General features: G+C 44.1%; 1 protein-coding gene across 5 annotated transcripts in view; it reads left to right on the plus strand.

Moving 5' to 3' along the window:
• Positions 1 to 13,322, plus strand: part of tsnax (translin-associated factor X) — a 47,211-nt gene that overhangs the window by 18,216 nt on the left and 15,673 nt on the right. For all 5 annotated transcript variants that reach the window (XM_082970345.1, NM_001140656.1, XM_082970342.1 and 2 more), the window contains 1 exon segment: positions 5,109 to 5,239. In XM_082970345.1, the coding sequence (XP_082826471.1) occupies positions 5,109 to 5,239 (131 nt within the window).

The following is a 13,322-nucleotide window of genomic DNA, read 5'->3' on the forward strand; positions in this document are numbered from 1 at the left end:
GTGCTATCACTATCAAACAGCTGAAAATACAATCTTTTTCCTTTTGGAATATACACTGCTCCAAAAAATTAAGGGAACACTTAAACAACACAATGTAACTCCAAGTCAATCACACTTCTGTGAAATCAAACTGTCCACTTAGGAAGCAACACTGATTGACAATAAATTTCACATTCTGTTGTACAAATGAAATAGACGACAGGTGGAAATTATAGGCAATTAGCAAGACACCCCCAATAAAGGAGTGGTTCTGCAGGTGGGGACCACAGACCACTTCTCAGTTCCTATGCTTCCTGGCTGATGTTTTGGTCACTTTTGAATGCTGGCGGTGCTTTCACTCTAGTGGTAGCATGAGACGGAGTCTACAACCCACACAAGTGGCTCAGGTAGTGCAGCTCATCCAGGATGGCACATCAATGCGAGCTGTGGCAAGAAGATTTGCTGTGTCTGTCAGCGTAGTGTCCAGAGCATGGAGGCGCTACCAGGAGACAGGCCAGTACATCAGGAGACGTGGAGGAGGCTGTAGGAGGGCAACAACCCAGCAGCAGGACCGCTACCTCCGCCTTTGTGCAAGGAGGAGCAGGAGGAGCACTGCCAGAGCCCTGCAAAATGACCTTCAGCAGGCCACAAATGTGCATGTGTCTGCTCAAACGGTCAGAAACAGACTCCATGAGGGTGGTATGAGGGCCCGACGTCCACAGGTGGGGGTTGTGCTTACAGCCCAGCACCGTGCAGGACGTTTGGCATTTGCCAGAGAACACCAAGATTGGCAAATTCGCCACTGGCGTCCTGTGCTCTTCACAGATGAAGGCAGGTTCACACTGAGCACATGTGACAGACGTGACAGAGTCTGGAGACGCCGTGGAGAACGTTCTGCTGCCTGCAACATCCTCCAGCATGACCGGTTTCGCGGTGGGTCAGTCATGGTGTGGGGTGGCATTTCTTTGGGGGGCCGCACAGCCCTCCATGTGCTCGCCAGAGGTAGCCTGACTGCCATTGGGTACCGAGATGAGATCCTCAGATCCCTTGTGAGACCATATGCTGGTGCGGTTGGCCCTGGGTTCCTCCTAGTGCAAAACAATGCTAGACCTCATGTGGCTGGAGTGTGTCAGCAGTTCCTGCAAGAGGAAGGCATTGATGCTATGGACTGGCCCGCCCGTTCCCCAGACCTGAATCCAATTGAGCACATTTGGGACATCATGTCTCGCTCCATCCACCAACGCCACGTTGCACCACAGACTGTCCAGGAGTTGGCGGATGCTTTAGTCCAGGTCTGGGAGGAGATCCCTCAGGAGACCATCCGCCACCTCATCAGGAGCATGCCCAGGCGTTGTAGGGAGGTCATACAGGCACGTGGAGGCCACACACACTACTGAGCCTCATTTTGACTTGTTTTAAGGACATTACATCAAAGTTGGATCAGCCTGTAGTGTGTTTTCCACTTTAATTTTGAGTGTGACTCCAAATCCAGACCTCCATGGGTTGATAAATTGGATTTCCATTGATTATTTTTGTGTGATTTTGTTGTCAGCACATTCAACTATGTAAAGAAAAAAGTATTTAATAAGATTATTTCATTCATTCAGATCTAGGATGTGTTATTTTAGTGTTCCCTTTATTTTTTTGAGCAGTGTATATTTCACAGCGGTTTAGATGGTACAATGATTCTCTACACTATACTTGCTTGTTTTGTCACAACCTGAAATTAGGCTAGCTATTAGAATTTTAGCAAGCAGGAAATGGCAGAGTGATTTCTGCAAGGTACACCTTTAAATGTCATGTCCATCCTATAAGAACCTTCCAGTATATCAACTAGCCTGATGTGAATGGTATTGTCCCTGCAGTGTCCTAACAGTATACCAACTAGCCTGATGTGAATGGTATTGTCCCTGCAGTGTCCTAACAGTATACCAACTAGCCTGATGTGAATGCTATTGTCCCTGCAGTGTCCTAACAGTATACCAACTAGCCTGATGTGAATGGTATTGTCCCTGCAGTGTCCTAACAGTATACCAACTAGCCTGATGTGAATGGTATTGTCCCTGCAGTGTCCTAACAGTATACCAACTAGCCTGATGTGAATGGTATTGTCCCTGCAGTGTCCTAACAGTATACCAACTAGCCTGATGTGAATGGTATTGTCCCTGCAGTGTCCTAACAGTATACCAACTAGCCTGATGTGAATGGTATTGTCCCTGCAGTGTCCTAACAGTATACCAACTAGCCTGATGTGAATGGTATTGTCCCTGCAGTGTCCTAACAGTATACCAACTAGCCTGATGTGAATGGTATTGTCCCTGCAGTGTCCTAACAGTATACCAACTAGCCTGATGTGAATGGTATTGTCCCTGCAGTGTCCTAACAGTATACCAACTAGCCTGATGTGAATGGTATTGTCCCTGCAGTGTCCTAACAGTATACCAACTAGCCTGATGTGAATGGTATTGTCCCTGCAGTGTCCTAACAGTATACCAACTAGCCTGATGTGAATGGTATTGTCCCTGCAGTGTCCTAACAGTATACCAACTAGCCTGATGTGAATGGTATTGTCCCTGCAGTGTCCTAACAGTATACCAACTAGCCTGATGTGAATGGTATTGTCCCTGCAGTGTCCTAACAGTATACCAACTAGCCTGATGTGAATGGTATTGTCCCTGCAGTGTCCTAACAGTATACCAACTAGCCTGATGTGAATGGTATTGTCCCTGCAGTGTCCTAACAGTATACCAACTAGCCTGATGTGAATGGTATTGTCCCTGCAGTGTCCTAACAGTATACCAACTAGCCTGATGTGAATGGTATTGTCCCTGCAGTGTCCTAACAGTATACCAACTAGCCTGATGTGAATGGTATTGTCCCTGCAGTGTCCTAACAGTATACCAACTAGCCTGATGTGAATGGTATTGTCCCTGCAGTGTCCTAACAGTATACCAACTAGCCTGATGTGAATGGTATTGTCCCTGCAGTGTCCTAACAGTATACCAACTAGCCTGATGTGAATGGTATTGTCCCTGCAGTGTCCTAACAGTATACCAACTAGCCTGATGTGAATGGTATTGTCCCTGCAGTGTCCTAACAGTATACCAACTAGCCTGATGTGAATGGTATTGTCCCTGCAGTGTCCTAACAGTATACCAACTAGCCTGATGTGAATGGTATTGTCCCTGCAGTGTCCTAACAGTATACCAACTAGCCTGATGTGAATGGTATTGTCCCTGCAGTGTCCTAACAGTATACCAACTAGCCTGATGTGAATGGTATTGTCCCTGCAGTGTCCTAACAGTATACCAACTAGCCTGATGTGAATGGTATTGTCCCTGCAGTGTCCTAACAGTATACCAACTAGCCTGATGTGAATGGTATTGTCCCTGCAGTGTCCTAACAGTATACCAACTAGCCTGATGTGAATGGTATTGTCCCTGCAGTGTCCTAACAGTATATCAACTAGCCTGATGTGAATGGTATTGTCCCTGCAGTGTCCTAACAGTATACCAACTAGCCTGATGTGAATGGTATTGTCCCTGCAGTGTCCTAACAGTATACCAACTAGCCTGATGTGAATGGTATTGTCCCTGCAGTGTCCTAACAGTATACCAACTAGCCTGATGTGAATGGTATTGTCCCTGCAGTGTCCTAACAGTATACCAACTAGCCTGATGTGAATGGTATTGTCCCTGCAGTGTCCTAACAGTATACCAACTAGCCTGATGTGAATGGTATTGTCCCTGCAGTGTCCTAACAGTATACCAACTAGCCTGATGTGAATGGTATTGTCCCTGCAGTGTCCTAACAGTATACCAACTAGCCTGATGTGAATGGTATTGTCCCTGCAGTGTCCTAACAGTATACCAACTAGCCTGATGTGAATGGTATTGTCCCTGCAGTGTCCTAACAGTATACCAACTAGCCTGATGTGAATGGTATTGTCCCTGCAGTGTCCTAACAGTATACCAACTAGCCTGATGTGAATGGTATTGTCCCTGCAGTGTCCTAACAGTATACCAACTAGCCTGATGTGAATGGTATTGTCCCTGCAGTGTCCTAACAGTATACCAACTAGCCTGATGTGAATGGTATTGTCCCTGCAGTGTCCTAACAGTATATCAACTAGCCTGATGTGAATGGTATTGTCCCTGCAGTGTCCTAACAGTATACCAACTAGCCTGATGTGAATGGTATTGTCCCTGCAGTGTCCTAACAGTATACCAACTAGCCTGATGTGAATGGTATTGTCCCTGCAGTGTCCTAACAGTATACCAACTAGCCTGATGTGAATGGTATTGTCCCTGCAGTGTCCTAACAGTATACCAACTAGCCTGATGTGAATGGTATTGTCCCTGCAGTGTCCTAACAGTATACCAACTAGCCTGATGTGAATGGTATTGTCCCTGCAGTGTCCTAACAGTATACCAACTAGCCTGATGTGAATGGTATTGTCCCTGCAGTGTCCTAACAGTATACCAACTAGCCTGATGTGAATGGTATTGTCCCTGCAGTGTCCTAACAGTATACCAACTAGCCTGATGTGAATGGTATTGTCCCTGCAGTGTCCTAACAGTATACCAACTAGCCTGATGTGAATGGTATTGTCCCTGCAGTGTCCTAACAGTATACCAACTAGCCTGATGTGAATGGTATTGTCCCTGCAGTGTCCTAACAGTATACCAACTAGCCTGATGTGAATGGTATTGTCCCTGCAGTGTCCTAACAGTATACCAACTAGCCTGATGTGAATGGTATTGTCCCTGCAGTGTCCTAACAGTATACCAACTAGCCTGATGTGAATGGTATTGTCCCTGCAGTGTCCTAACAGTATACCAACTAGCCTGATGTGAATGGTATTGTCCCTGCAGTGTCCTAACAGTATACCAACTAGCCTGATGTGAATGGTATTGTCCCTGCAGTGTCCTAACAGTATACCAACTAGCCTGATGTGAATGGTATTGTCCCTGCAGTGTCCTAACAGTATACCAACTAGCCTGATGTGAATGGTATTGTCCCTGCAGTGTCCTAACAGTATACCAACTAGCCTGATGTGAATGGTATTGTCCCTGCAGTGTCCTAACAGTATACCAACTAGCCTGATGTGAATGCTATTGTCCCTGCAGTGTCCCAGACGTGGAGGAGGTCCTCACAGAAGCTGATCTGAAGCTGGATGGAGTGAGACTGAACATCAGAATGATTGCTGAGGAACTCAGAGGAGAGGACCTGAACCAGTTCCATAGAGCCTTCACACCAGGTACGGACAGGCGGACGGACAGACAGGCAGACAGACAGGCGGACGGACAGACAGGCGGACGGACAGACAGGCGGACGGACGGACAGGCGGACAGACGGACAGGCGGACAGACGGACAGGCGGACAGACGGACAGGCAGACAGACAGGCAGACAGACGGACAGGCAGACAGGCGGACAGGCAGACAGGCGGACAGGCAGGCAGGCAGACAGACAGACAGACAGACAGACAGACAGACAGACAGACAGACAGACAGACAGACAGACAGGCAGGCAGGCAGGCAGGCAGGCGGACAGACAAACTCCTGATTTTGTGAAGGAAGACCAGACTCAATATGATATAGACACACCCACTATAATATGATATAGACACACCCACTATAATATGATATAGACACACCCACTACAATATGATATAGACACACCCACAATAATCACTAAAATATGTTTGACCGGTAGCATATTTAATAATTTATGAAACCAACAAGCAATACAATACTCTATTATTATGGTGGGAGATTAAAATGCGGTTTTAAATAACTTAATGGACTGTGAAGGAAATCACACTACAAACTATCACCCTCATGCACTTAAGGAAATCACAAATGTCATGGATACATTGGATCTAGTGGATAAATGGAGGCTTAGTATTCTGACCTAGTGAGATATACATGGTGGAGGCTCATTCAAGCTAGTCATCTTGACTACTTTCTTATGTCATTCTCGCTGTCAAAAGTTTAAAAAGTATTGATAGGGGACAGAATGCGGTCGGACAGTCAAATAAGTGGCATATATATTACTCTTACAGAATTTCCACTTGGGCAAGTATATTGGAAATTTAATCAAAGCCTATTGGATGATAACTTGTTTTTAATTTGGACAGAAGAATTTACAACATACTTTTTCCGACATAACACAGGTACAGCAGATCCCCTTATGGCATGGGATACTTTTAAATGTGCCCTCCGAGGCCATGCAATTCAGTACTCATCTCTAAAACAAAAGCAATTTAGATCAAAAGAGTTTCCTCAAAAGAGAGGAAATGAAAGGACTTTTATTCATCCTAATCAGACAGGTTTTTTACATGGACGATACATTAGAGATAATATAAGACACGTACTGGAAACAATAGAACACAATGAAAATCTGTGAAACCAGGTCTGCTATTCATAGCTGACTTTGAAAAGGCTTTTGATAAAGTACGACTGGAGTTTATATATAAATACCTGGAATATTTCAATTTTATAGAATCTCTTATAAAATGGGTTAAAGTTATGTATAGTAACCCTAGGTGTAAAATAGTAAATAATGGCTACACCTCAGAAAGTTTTAAACTGTCTAGAGGAGTAAAACAAGGTTGTCCACTATCGGCATATTTATTTATTATTGCCATCGAAATGTTAGCTGTTAAAATTAGATCCAACAATAATATTAAGGGATTAGAAATCCAGGGCTTAAAAACAAAGGTGTCATTGTACGCTGATGATTCATGTTTTCTTTTAAATCCACAACTTGGATCCACAGCCTCATAGAGGATCTAGATACTTTCTGGATCTAACCTTTGTGGATTAAAACCAAATTATGATAAGTGTACTGTATTACGCATTGGATCACAAAAAAATGCTACTTTTACATTACCGTGTAGTTTACCAATAAAATGGTCTGACGGGGATGTGGACATACTCGGTATGCATGTATAATGTTTTTTTTTGTTGAAAGTTAGCAAAAATAGATAAGATCTTGCTACCATGGAAAGGAAAATACCTGTCTATTTGTGTCAAAATCACCCTGATTAACTCTTTGGTCATATCCCAGTTTACCTGTTTGCTTAAGGCCTTGCCTACACCAAGTGACCTGCTTTTTAAAATTATATGAGCAAAGAATATTCCATTTTATTTGGAATGGCAAGGCAGACAAAATTAAATGGGCCTATTTATATAATGAATACGAATTCAGAGGGCAGAAATTATTACATGTTAAAGCATTAGACCTCTCACCAAAGCTTCACTCATACAAAAGTTATACTTAAATCCAAACTGGTTCTCTAGCAGTAAAATATCTCACCCATGTTTAAGAATGGCCTTTTTTCAGATTACAACCTATTTTTAAAACAAGCGGTAGAAAGTTAGTGGCAATTTCAGTTTAATCCACCAGAAAAGACAGAACAAATAATATAACAAATATTGTGGTTAAACTCAAATATACTAATTGTTTAAAAAAGGTATAATCTTTGTAAATTCTATCATAAATAGGACTGATGGAGTTATGTCACACATGCCGATATTACAACCAACTAATTGCAGCATTACCACAAAAATAGAAGACGCAAGTGGAAGGGGGAATAAGAAAGGAACTAGTCTCTCGGCATTAAAGACCAAAATTGGTTAAAGAAAATGATATTCCAGTTGCATTAAAGGACAAAAAAATTGACAGCTGTTCCATATAGATTGCAAAATAGTTGGGAAGAGATTTTCGATGTACCGATTCCATGGCACATGGTTGATACGGAAAACAACGCTGGATTCAAAATCTTCGAATGTTTTCAATTTAAATTATTATATAAAATTCTTGCAACCAATAGTCTGTTATGCCATATGTATGGGGGATACAACCATCCCAGCTCTGCAGATTTTTCTGTTAAGAGACCAAATAATTAGCAAAACAATGTTGGTACTGTCCATATGTAGCTTGTTTTTGGTCGCAGGTATACAGTGCCTTGCATAACGCTGCACATACAGTGCCTTGCATAACGCTGCACATACAGTGCCTTGCATAACGCTGCACATACAGTGCCTTGCATAACGCTGCACATACAGTGCCTTGCATAACGCTGCACATACAGTGCCTTGCATAACGCTGCACATACAGTGCCTTGCATAACGCTGCACATACAGTGCCTTGCATAACGCTGCAGATACAGTGCCTTGCATAACGCTGCACATACAGTGCCTTGCATAACGCTGCACATACGGTGCCATCAGACTGATAAACAGCTTCTATCTCCAGGCCATCAGACTGATAAACAGCTTCTATCTCCAGGCCATCAGACTGTTAAACAGCTTCTATCTCCAGACCATCAGACTGTTAAACAGCTTCTATCTCCAGGCCATCAGACTGTTAAACAGCTTCTATCTCCAGGCCATCAGACTGTTAAACAGCTTCTATCTCCAGGCCATCAGACTGATAAACAGCTTCTATCTCCAGGCCATCAGACTGATAAACAGCTTCTATCTCCAGGCCATCAGACTGTTAAACAGCTTCTATCTCCAGGCCATCAGACTGTTAAACAGCTTCTATCTCCAGACCATCAGACTGGTAAACAGCTTCTATCTCCAGGCCATCAGACTGTTAAACAGCTTCTATCTCCAGGCCATCAGACTGTTAAACAGCTTCTATCTCCAGGCCATCAGACTGTTAAACAGCTTCTATCTCAAGGCCATCAGACTGATAAACAGCTTCTATCTCCAGGCCATCAGACTGTTAAACAGCTTCTATCTCCAGGCCATCAGACTGTTAAACAGCTTCTATCTCCAGGCCATCAGACTGTTAAACAGCTTCTATCTCCAGGCCATCAGACTGATAAACAGCTTCTATCTCCAGGCCATCAGACTGATAAACAGCTTCTATCTCCAGGCCATCAGACTGTTAAACAGCTTCTATCTCCAGGCCATCAGACTGGTAAACAGCTTCTATCTCCAGGCCATCAGACTGATAAACAGCTTCTATCTCCAGGCCATCAGACTGTTAAACAGCTTCTATCTCCAGGCCATCAGACTGATAAACAGCTTCTATCTCCAGGCCATCAGACTGATAAACAGCTTCTATCTCCAGGCCATCAGACTGATAAACAGCTTCTATCTCCAGGCCATCAGACTGATAAACAGCTTCTATCTCCAGGCCATCAGACTGATAAACAGCTTCTATCTCCAGGCCATCAGACTGATAAACAGCTTCTATCTCCAGGCCATCAGACTGTTAAACAGCTTCTATCTCCAGGCCATCAGACTGGTAAACAGCTTCTATCTCCAGGCCATCAGACTGTTAAACAGCTTCTATCTCCAGACCATCAGACTGATAAACAGCTTCTATCTCCAGGCCATCAGACTGATAAACAGCTTCTATCTCCAGGCCATCAGACTGTTAAACAGCTTCTATCTCCAGACCATCAGACTGATAAACAGCTTCTATCTCCAGGCCATCAGACTGATAAACAGCTTCTATCTCCAGGCCATCAGACTGGTAAACAGCTTCTATCTCCAGGCCATCAGACTGATAAACAGCTTCTATCTCCAGACCATCAGACTGTTAAACAGCTTCTATCTCAAGGCCATCAGACTGATAAACAGCTTCTATCTCCAGGCCATCAGACTGTTAAACAGCTTCTATCTCCAGACCATCAGACTGTTAAACAGCTTCTATCTCAAGGCCATCGGACTGTTAAACAGCTTCTATCTCCAGACCATCAGACTGTTAAACAGCTTCTATCTCCAGGCCATCAGACTGTTAAACAGCTTCTATCTCCAGGCCATCAGACTGTTAAACAGCTTCTATCTCCAGGCCATCAGACTGGTAAACAGCTTCTATCTCCAGGCCATCAGACTGATAAACAGCTTCTATCTCCAGGCCATCAGACTGTTAAACAGCTTCTATCTCCAGGCCATCAGACTGTTAAACAGCTTCTATCTCCAGGCCATCAGACTGTTAAACAGCTTCTATCTCCAGGCCATCAGACTGATAAACAGCTTCTATCTCTTCTAGCTTCTATCTCTCATACAGTGCCTTGCATAACGCTGCACATACGGTGCCATCAGACTGTTAAACAGCTTCTATCTCCAGACCATCAGACTGGTAAACAGCTTCTATCTCCAGACCATCAGACTGGTAAACAGCTTCTATCTCCAGACCATCAGACTGTTAAACAGCTTCTATCTCCAGGCCATCAGACTGTTAAACAGCTTCTATCTCCAGACCATCAGACTGGTAAACAGCTTCTATCTCCAGACCATCAGACTGTTAAACAGCTTCTATCTCCAGACCATCAGACTGTTAAACAGCTTCTATCTCCAGACCATCAGACTGTTAAACAGCTTCTATCTCCAGGCCATCAGACTGATAAACAGCTTCTATCTCCAGACCATCAGACTGTTAAACAGCTTCTATCTCCAGACCATCAGACTGGTAAACAGCTTCTATCTCCAGACCATCAGACTGGTAAACAGCTTCTATCTCCAGACCATCAGACTGTTAAACAGCTTCTATCTCCAGGCCATCAGACTGTTAAACAGCTTCTATCTCCAGGCCATCAGACTGATAAACAGCTTCTATCTCCAGGCCATCAGACTGTTAAACAGCTTCTATCTCCAGGCCATCAGACTGATAAACAGCTTCTATCTCCAGGCCATCAGACTGATAAACAGCTTCTATCTCCAGGCCATCAGACTGATAAACAGCTTCTATCTCCAGGCCATCAGACTGTTAAACAGCTTCTATCTCCAGACCATCAGACTGATAAACAGCTTCTATCTCCAGGCCATCAGACTGATAAACAGCTTCTATCTCCAGGCCATCAGACTGATAAACAGCTTCTATCTCCAGGCCATCAGACTGATAAACAGCTTCTATCTCCAGGCCATCAGACTGATAAACAGCTTCTATCTCCAGGCCATCAGACTGATAAACAGCTTCTATCTCCAGGCCATCAGACTGTTAAACAGCTTCTATCTCCAGGCCATCAGACTGGTAAACAGCTTCTATCTCCAGGCCATCAGACTGGTAAACAGCTTCTATCTCCAGGCCATCAGACTGATAAACAGCTTCTATCTCCAGGCCATCAGACTGTTAAACAGCTTCTATCTCCAGACCATCAGACTGATAAACAGCTTCTATCTCCAGGCCATCAGACTGATAAACAGCTTCTATCTCCAGGCCATCAGACTGTTAAACAGCTTCTATCTCCAGACCATCAGACTGATAAACAGCTTCTATCTCCAGGCCATCAGACTGATAAACAGCTTCTATCTCCAGGCCATCAGACTGGTAAACAGCTTCTATCTCCAGGCCATCAGACTGATAAACAGCTTCTATCTCCAGACCATCAGACTGATAAACAGCTTCTATCTCCAGGCCATCAGACTGGTAAACAGCTTCTATCTCCAGGCCATCAGACTGTTAAACAGCTTCTATCTCCAGACCATCAGACTGTTAAACAGCTTCTATCTCAAGGCCATCAGACTGATAAACAGCTTCTATCTCCAGGCCATCAGACTGTTAAACAGCTTCTATCTCCAGACCATCAGACTGTTAAACAGCTTCTATCTCAAGGCCATCGGACTGTTAAACAGCTTCTATCTCCAGACCATCAGACTGTTAAACAGCTTCTATCTCCAGGCCATCAGACTGTTAAACAGCTTCTATCTCCAGGCCATCAGACTGTTAAACAGCTTCTATCTCCAGGCCATCAGACTGGTAAACAGCTTCTATCTCCAGGCCATCAGACTGATAAACAGCTTCTATCTCCAGGCCATCAGACTGTTAAACAGCTTCTATCTCCAGGCCATCAGACTGTTAAACAGCTTCTATCTCCAGGCCATCAGACTGTTAAACAGCTTCTATCTCCAGGCCATCAGACTGATAAACAGCTTCTATCTCTTCTAGCTTCTATCTCTCATACAGTGCCTTGCATAACGCTGCACATACGGTGCCATCAGACTGTTAAACAGCTTCTATCTCCAGACCATCAGACTGGTAAACAGCTTCTATCTCCAGACCATCAGACTGGTAAACAGCTTCTATCTCCAGACCATCAGACTGTTAAACAGCTTCTATCTCCAGGCCATCAGACTGTTAAACAGCTTCTATCTCCAGACCATCAGACTGGTAAACAGCTTCTATCTCCAGACCATCAGACTGTTAAACAGCTTCTATCTCCAGACCATCAGACTGTTAAACAGCTTCTATCTCCAGACCATCAGACTGATAAACAGCTTCTATCTCCAGGCCATCAGACTGTTAAACAGCTTCTATCTCCAGGCCATCAGACTGTTAAACAGCTTCTATCTCAAGGCCATCAGACTGTTAAACAGCTTCTATCTCCAGGCCATCAGACTGTTAAACAGCTTCTATCTCCAGGCCATCAGACTGTTAAACAGCTTCTATCTCCAGACCATCAGACTGATAAACAGCTTCTATCTCCAGGCCATCAGACTGTTAAACAGCTTCTATCTCCAGACCATCAGACTGTTAAACAGCTTCTATCTCCAGGCCATCAGACTGATAAACAGCTTCTATCTCCAGACCATCAGACTGTTAAACAGCTTCTATCTCCAGACCATCAGACTGGTAAACAGCTTCTATCTCCAGACCATCAGACTGGTAAACAGCTTCTATCTCCAGACCATCAGACTGTTAAACAGCTTCTATCTCCAGGCCATCAGACTGTTAAACAGCTTCTATCTCCAGGCCATCAGACTGTTAAACAGCTTCTATCTCCAGACCATCAGACTGTTAAACAGCTTCTATCTCCAGACCATCAGACTGGTAAACAGCTTCTATCTCCAGACCATCAGACTGGTAAACAGCTTCTATCTCCAGACCATCAGACTGTTAAACAGCTTCTATCTCCAGGCCATCAGACTGTTAAACAGCTTCTATCTCCAGACCATCAGACTGGTAAACAGCTTCTATCTCCAGACCATCAGACTGTTAAACAGCTTCTATCTCCAGACCATCAGACTGTTAAACAGCTTCTATCTCCAGACCATCAGACTGATAAACAGCTTCTATCTCCAGGCCATCAGACTGATAAACAGCTTCTATCTCCAGACCATAACGCTGCACATACGGTGCCATCAGACTGATAAACAGCTTCTATCTCCAGGCCATCAGACTGATAAACAGCTTCTATCTCCAGGCCATCAGACTGATAAACAGCTTCTATCTCCAGGCCATCAGACTGGTAAACAGCTTCTATCTCCAGGCCATCAGACTGTTAAACAGCTTCTATCTCCAGGCCATCAGACTGGTAAACAGCTTCTATCTCCAGGCCATCAGACTGGTAAACAGCTTCTATCTCCAGGCCATCAGACTG

The sequence above is a fragment of the Salmo salar genome, chromosome 28 (assembly GCF_965601325.2).
Source record: "Salmo salar chromosome 28, fSalSal1, whole genome shotgun sequence".
Classification (NCBI taxonomy): Eukaryota; Metazoa; Chordata; class Actinopteri; order Salmoniformes; family Salmonidae; genus Salmo; species Salmo salar.